Consider the following 8,242-nt stretch of genomic DNA (forward strand, 5'->3'; position numbering starts at 1 on the left):
TCATTCATATTTAGTAGAAACAGTGACAAACAGGAGTTTTTGATATATAACACACGACTTTGTGTATGATAAATTTGTTATTCCAGGCAATTGATTTTTTAAGATGGGGTTGTTAATAGTTTTACATTATGAAAAAATAAGTAACGTACGTATTAATTGTTATAATCACTGTTTTGATTGTTGCATAATGTATAAAAGCGAAAACATTTCAATTATCACTGTCATGGGAACTCGTGTTGGCCACAATTCTCGATATCAAGTACCTTAAATAAATCTGTAAAATTACTTATAAAATAAAACTTTAAGCAGAACTAATGTTTTTTTTTTTTTTGTATAAAAAAGTTTAATTTCGTTACACTTATTTATTTAGAATACATAGAAAATAGTAAACCTACAATTGTTAATTTGTTGACCATGAATTGCCTAAAATATGATTGTTACAAACAAGTCTTGAGAATTTCATTGTTTATTATTAAATTTAACTTAAATATCTACGCCTTTTCAAATTCCACTTCAATGCTCAGCGGTAATTCATCCTGCACTTCGGGTGCATGTACTTTACCCGATACCAAAACGAAATCCTTCTCACAGTCCATTACGAAATAGGCAAATGGATGATTAATTTCAATTTTCTCCAATGATTCATTATCTCTTGCTTGAGTATTAGAGGCGGAGAGAGCAATATTCGAACTGCCTCCCTCATCGATTCTAACATTAACGAATTGTACAATTTCATCAACATGTAAATCACGATCTTCGGAGAGTAGGCTTAAGTCAGCATCATTGCGTGAGAAGAGTTTTGTTAATCCTAGACTCTTTAGCATAGATTCGGAACGAGAGGTTTCTTCTATTTGGAATTTGGGTAAAACAATGTGTAGTTCTTGTTCTTTCATTTGATGTTTGGCCATTTTTAAGTCACTGGGTTCCAGTTTGGAAATGACCGAGTGCAGACCCTCCAGATCGTTGGGTAGGACGATCATTAAGCTATATTTTTGATTCTGCAATAAACAATTAAGTACAAAATAGTTACTCAAGTTATAAATACATTTATAAGTTGGAAATGGGTTATTTTTTTAGACTAGACTATAGACTAGACTATAGACTAGACAATAGACTAGACTATAGACTAGAATGTAGACTAGACTATAGACTAGATTATAGACTAGACTATAGACTTGACTATAGACAAGACTATAGACTAGACTACAGACTAGACTATAGACTAGACTGTAGACTATAGACTAGACTATAGACTGTACTATAGACTAGACTAAAGACTAGACTATAGACTAGACTATAGACTAGACTATAGACTAGACTATAGACTAGACTATAGACTAGACTATAGACTAGACTATAGACTAGACTATAGACTAGACTATAGACTAGACTATAGACTAGACTATAGACTAGACTATAGACTAGACTATAGACTAGACTATAGACTAGACTGTAGACTAGACTATAGACTAGACTATAGACTAGACTATAGGCTAGACTAATTAACTAACTATCTAACTAACTAACTAACTAAGTAACTAAATAACTAACTAACTAACTAACTAACTAACTAACTAACTTACTAACTTACTAACTAACTAACTAAATAACTAACTAACTAACTAACTAACTAACTAACTAACTAACTAACTAACTAACTAACTAACTAAATAACTAACTAACTAACTAACTAACTAACTAACTAACTAACTAACTAACTAACTAACTAACTAACTAACTAACTAACTAACTAACTAACTAATTAACTAACTGACTAACTAACTAACTAACTAACTAACTAACTAACTAACTAACTAACTAACTAACTAACTAACTAACTAACTAACTAACTAACTAACTAAGTAACTAAATAACTAACTAACTAACTGACTAATTAACTAACTGCTGAGAGATTATAACTCAGTAGATTCTCAAGCGATTTAAGGTTTCTTACCAGATTTAGAAGAAGAAGCTGAGGTCTTTGAAAGTGCTTAAAGGTTTGAAAAATCGGGTTTTTACTTGTAGCTTAAGATTTTAGAGGTATCTCCAAACACATTCTTGTTTTACTAGGATCCCACTTTCAGAAAAATAGTCTAGAGGACCAGTATTTCTTTATAGTAAAGAAGTTTATGTTCTGCGGAAAATGTTTTTTTTTTCACAAAAAAATTGTATATAAAGGGATTTTTTGTGATTGAAAGAAAAAACTTTTTGTGGGGGACAAGTTAAATTTTGGGTGAAAAAGCGTTGTTGTTTCGCAGAGTAAAATTTCTAATGTTTGAATAAAAATGCGAAATTTTTAACAACAGATTTAAAAACTACTCCGAAATAACTTTTATATCAGTTAGTGCAACAGCAACTTACCTCATATGGAAGACACACAATTTTGGCATTTAAATTATCCATATCAGCCACGTAGAATTTACCGCGAGCATGCATCATAGGAGTTTTCATGGCATCTTCTGAGGTCATAAAGAAGAATTCATCCACCTCACGTTCTTCCTTGAATTCAGTAGCCCAATTGCCTCTAAAGTAAAGGCCATTAAAAAGTAACATTTTTGTTTTGGAGCCAATATCACGGCCAGTAATAGAATTAGCACTTAGAGCAGAAGTTATGTCATCTCTGCGGAAAAGACTACGACCACTAAAAGCCTGTTGAAAGAAAAGAAAATCTAATTTAAAATTGACGTTTAAAGTTTTCTCCCTTTTTAAACTGTAATAACAAAAACGTGATTCAATTATATATTTTTTTCTATATTATCTTCTCTACTTACACTTCGGGCTGAACTGACATGCGTCTCTAAAGCCATCATTATTTCAGCTGGTGAACCTTTAGAGGCTTCATCTAAAACAGTTTCCAGTTTTTGCAATGGCAATGTTACCTTTTCAGGTTCATTGGACTCTAAGACTTCTTGTATGGGTATTAATAACTTGCCGGTTGCTTCAGCATCAGTTTCTTCGTCTTCTTTATAAGTTTTCAAGACTTTTTCATTTTCTTGTACAGTTTCATTTTCCTCTAAGTTCAAGTCATCTTCACGTTTAGTTTGATCCTTAGAATCAAGAACACCAACATTATTATCATCGTTGCTGGTTATGCTGCTGGCATCAGCAACTGGTTTTTCATCAAGATTTTCTATTTTTTCATTCAATTCAAGTGCAGGCTGTTTAGTTTCTTCTTCTTCGTTATTTATTTGTGCTGTTGTAGTGGCCTTAAGATCATTTTCAGTTTGTGCCTCTTCTGGTTGCTGCTGTTGTTGTTGTTCTTTCTTAATCTCTTCAATTATTTGTGGTTTTTCCACATACTGTTTATCATCAACAAAACGATCAAATTTAGAGGTTTCTTTCTCTATAAATTCTTCACCATAATTGTCGGTGTAAGAACCAACAGTTGTGAATCCCAAACCATGAGTATCATCATCGTCATCATCATCAATCTTTAAACGTTTTAATGTCTCAAAACCTATTACATCTTTACTATTGCTGGTAGTACCATCCAAATCTATAAAACGATCTGGTTCAAAGGCATCAAATTCATCACGACTTATATCTTTAACATCTACATAATAGTTGTCTCGTACTAATTGCTTGAACTCATCTCTGGCCGTAAAGTTGCGATAGATATAAAGCCAAGTTTGAAAAGAAGGTTCTGCGCCTAATATTTTAGTTTGATATTTGGATAGTATAGTTTTAAAAGAATTCCTCAGAGAGGTACGTTCTTTTGGATAACCCAAAACTTTGTAGAATTCATCATAGGTATCACCTTGTGTAGCTTCAGCTAAAATTGCCAACATAGTGGTGACACCGAGTGGAGAATGCACTTGATTGCCATCAATGTCATTATAGGATTTTAGTAGATTTGTAGCAATTATTTGAGAAGCTTTGCTAGCGTAAGATGTTTCCTCATCGGTCTTAGTGGGCAAAGCTGTTATGAAGCTTAGGCCGAATAATACAAGCGCTATAAGAAATATATAAATGATTGAAGTTAGATTATTGTATCTGTAATATTGTTCAAATATTCAATATAAGCTGTTTGTGTTTAAAAATGTTAGTCCGGGAAACCTATAGTTAGATCGTAAGAGTGTTAAATATGCAGTAAATAATTTAAAATATGCTCTTAAATGCAATTCATACCATATATGACTTAAAATAAGAAGATTGTGCACCACCTGTGAGTTTTTTTATTGCCTGCGGACATGGGGTGTTCCTCATGTCCGAAATTCCATAGAGTTTAAAACCTCTGCTCTATCCTGGGCTCTTTTTAAAAGGAATACAAAATGCAACATACATCAAATTTAGAAGCAATTCTTTTCGGGATAAGTCTTGAAAAAAAAAATCATCCAATTCAGAACGTGACATAAACGGAAGATTTTTTAAAAATTATGTGGAGGTATATTGGTTTTTGTCATTGCGTTTATAACACCGAAATAATGGTCAAAAATTCTGAATACTTAAAAAACAATGTATACTGGACACATTGGAAGGTTATACACAATCATTGGACGTGCCTGATCGTATACCAGACACAGAATATGTCGCAAACTTTGAAACGCTGATCCCAGATAGAATGTCTTGGTCAATCGGAACATTAGAGCAAATACCAGTAGGAATCCGTTGTTACATGGATGGCTCTAAATTGGGAGATTAAGATTACTAAATCATAACACAAGCATCCAGGCAGAAGTACGAGCAATAACGGAATGCGTTAATTAATATGGCTCCTACAGCGCTTAATATATTTGCCGACAGCCAGAAGGCAATTGGGGCGATATCAGTAGAGATTCCCAAAGGACCTCTTGGAATAATGAAACAGTGGGTAGAACCACGAAAATCCTATGGGGTGACCCAGATGAAAGCAAAACGAAAAATCTCCTCAAAATAAGCAAGTTTGAAGTTAGTATGATAGTACGTATTCTGAGGGGTCACACAGGATTGCCAGCACATTTATGCAAAATTGGACGTGCGGATTCAGACGTATGTCGAGTATGTGGAGAGGACAGTGAAACTCTCGAGCACTTTCTTTGCCGCTACCAGGCATTCGTCAAAGTTAGATCAAATTATCTTGGAAGTTATGTTATTCCGTCCAATGTCCAATGTCCTAATGTCCATGGACGTTATGACAATTTAAAAACTGTCACTATGTCCAAGAGCAATGTGAAAGAAAGTCCATGAGTTTTAAAGAGTCCACTTATCAAAAAATGGCTTATTTTAACTAAGCCGGTATTCGAAATTCCCCAGAGTTTAAAACTTCTGCTCCCGGCCAAGGGCCGTCCTTTTTAAAAGGAATCCAAAATACAACATACATCAAATTTAGAAGCAATTCTTTTCGGGATAAGTGTGTCCTTTCTTAATATCTAAACAGAATTTCCAATATATTTCTGATCGTGATACTCCAGAAAACTGTCACAAATATTTTAATTAATATCTTTAATTATATATACCCAGGAAAAAAAGAACTTCTAAAAAAGCGAAAAAGAAGTAGAATAGACATAGCAGGGATGTCCTTTTCATTTCATATTATATTTACTACTTCTGAAGACATTCTAAAGAAGTCATTTTTATGTTCTGTTTTTTTAAGTTATAAGCAAGTGAAATTAAGGAATTGCACACATTTAACATAAACCCACAGAATAGCACTTTTTTAACTCGAAAATTTCAGTTTAAACAAATTTTATTACTTTCGCTTCTTCGGAAGTCAATAAACATCACTTCTACATATGCTAAAAGATTCATTTAGTGCTACTAATTAAGTAATTAAGACACCAATTAAAGTTTATCAAAATTTCTGTAAAAATGCACTTTTTCCAGAAATATTTTTTTCCTTATGTAAATTAATTATTATTATTTTCTTTGTCAAATTAATTAAATAAAATTTCACTTCTATTAAGTATTCACTTACACGCTTGCAAAAATTTCATTTTGTCTCTTTTTTTAAATATCACTTTTATTCACAAAGTGTTTGTATTTGAATAATGTTAAAAATTATATTAGAATAATGTTTGTTTTTTTTTCAAATAATTTAATTCCAAACCAAAACTGTAGTTGACGACGTTACCACGTCTAAAACTTAAATGAAGTGTAGGAAAGTAAATCAAAGATTTTTATGAAAATTCCATAACTGGCCTCAGCCAGCAACAACTAACTAAACAAGCGATATTTTCGCTCTCCAACAGAAAAAGAAAGAACAAACAAAACAAGAACTTGAGAAATGCTGCTGTTGCTTGTATTGCTACCACACACATGTATGTATGTACATATGTATGTAACTAAGCCAGGTTAGTAAGAAATAATGCGTTTATTGCTGTTGTTTTTGTTGTTGCTGATAGCAACCAAATGTTAAAGCCAAGGTAACTGGCCGGGTACAAAGAAAGAAATAAACAAAATTAAGAGAATTATAAAAGTTTTACGATTAAACAAGAGCATGAAGACAACATGAAAGTGGTTAAATATAAAAGACTCTGTGTGTGTCTTTCTCCAAAGTCAAGTCATAATAGTCATACATACTTATGCACGCACCTCATAATGAGCGCATAAGTGATGGCATTCTTAACTTCATTATCATGTTATGGGTTATTATTATGCTGCTACCTTATATTTAAAACGAGCACCGTGGGGCGAATGTGTTTTAAAGTGTACAAATTTTTAAATTGATAAAATGTTTCCCATAAATTAAATAAATGAAAATCGACCAGCTATATGTTAGAATGTGGGGTTTTACAGGCGGTCTAATATGCGTAGCTATACACAGAGGAGAAAAATGCTTTTTAAAATTATACACGATTGGTACCAAATTGACACTAAAGTTCTTTTAATTGTACCCTACACTACTATAGTGGGGAGGGTATTATACGTTTATGCTGATGTTTATAACACACAAAAATATTGGTACAATGCCCACCTTAAAGTATACCGATCAATTCAGAATTATTTTTTGAGTCCTTTAAGACATGTTCGTCCGCCCGTCTGTTCGGCTGGCTGTCTGTCCATGTAAACCTTGTGTACAACGTACAGGCCGCAATTTTCATAATAATTTGATGAAATTTGGACCAAGCATGTATTTTGGCACAAGGACGAAGCCTATTGAAATCGGTCCATTATTTCACCTAGCCCCCATACAACCGTACCTCCGGTTTTGGGCTTTTTATGCCCTAATTACGTCAAATATACTATTATCTCTCACAAATAAGTTTTATATTAGTATAAATGACACTGCAGATTTTCGTAATGATCGGCGCTTATTTGACTCCCTTCAGAAAATGACTTGAAAGTCAAAATTCACTTATAAACAGTATTAACACTTTTAAATTCTACATAAATTACTTTGAAGTAAACGTGAATTTCTCTACCAAAATTTATAGGGTTAGGCCCATATTTTCCCCTACTCCCCCTTGAAGCCACTTGTAAAAAAATCTATTTTTTTGCCAAAAAAGTAAAAATATTCCGGAATTAAGTAAAAACACAAATCAAATGCTTAATTTTTTTTAGTAATCCCATTTTTAACATAGTGACTGGTGAAGGGAATCATATGGTCGGCTATGCACGACTATACATTCATTCCTGTTTTAATACTACATGAAGTTGTCTAAACATGATGGCATATTCGATCTATGACTACGAAAATTTTAAAATTTATTAGGATATCTTTCGGAGTAATTGCAATGTGTTAATAAAGTGACAACACCATGTTGTCAAATAGCAATTTGCGATGCCGAAATGACGCAATTGTAATCAAAATGACTGTTAAAAGTACTGCGTTGGTTATCAAAATGTTAACCAAGTATTGTTTAAATTGTGTACACATCCGTTGTCAAAATGTTAACGAATGAGGCAATCCGCCATCGATATTATGTTAAACAGGCACATTTATGGAATCAATTGATTGTTAATAACATATGTCATAAAGTGTATAACTCATAGGCCAAATTATACTTTGCTTGTAGATCTAGCTGTTAAAAATACGAATCTGGATTTGTTCATTTCAGCAAGTCTGAAACATCCATAAATTGAGAAAAATTTGGATGACATTTCTCTGTTATTGTATGAAGAACTTACACACTGTTTCAATTTAATTTCAAAAAATCCCTTGATATTACTGAGATAACGTCACCTGTTGTTCTATTCTGAGTTATATCTCAGGTTAAGCCTTTATTATAAAGTCGATAGATTGGTGTTTCAAATGATATCAAATACTTTATATATAAAGGAGTCTTCCTGATGTTATGTATCTGAGATTGACAAGTTTTTAAAT

The 8,242-nt window shown here is 32.6% G+C and overlaps 1 protein-coding gene across 1 annotated transcript; it reads right to left on the bottom strand.

Annotated features, from left to right (window-relative positions):
• Window positions 1-312: 312 nt before the first annotated feature.
• Window positions 313-6,069, bottom strand: LOC111675375 (serpin B13). The gene is made up of 4 exons (XM_046949430.1): window positions 5,894-6,069; window positions 2,772-3,952; window positions 2,362-2,649; window positions 313-998 (listed from the first exon to the last, which is right to left on the bottom strand). Exons 1-4 carry the CDS (start codon window positions 5,910-5,912, stop codon window positions 492-494), a joined length of 1,995 nt encoding a protein of 664 aa, XP_046805386.1. The 5' UTR covers window positions 5,913-6,069; the 3' UTR covers window positions 313-491.
• Window positions 6,070-8,242: the final 2,173 nt, after the last annotated feature.

This window comes from Lucilia cuprina, chromosome 4 (assembly GCF_022045245.1).
Source record: "Lucilia cuprina isolate Lc7/37 chromosome 4, ASM2204524v1, whole genome shotgun sequence".
Taxonomy (NCBI): Eukaryota; Metazoa; Arthropoda; class Insecta; order Diptera; family Calliphoridae; genus Lucilia; species Lucilia cuprina.

Bases quoted from the DNA above. Each gene is read 5' to 3' on its own strand.
- LOC111675375 (XM_046949430.1), bottom strand. The intron at 2,650-2,771 runs GTAAGTAGAGAA...TTCTTTCAACAG, and splicing joins ATGTCAGTTCAGCCCGAAGT to GCTTTTAGTGGTCGTAGTCT. The intron at 999-2,361 runs GTAAGTTGCTGT...TGTTTATTGCAG, and splicing joins TTGTGTGTCTTCCATATGAG to AATCAAAAATATAGCTTAAT.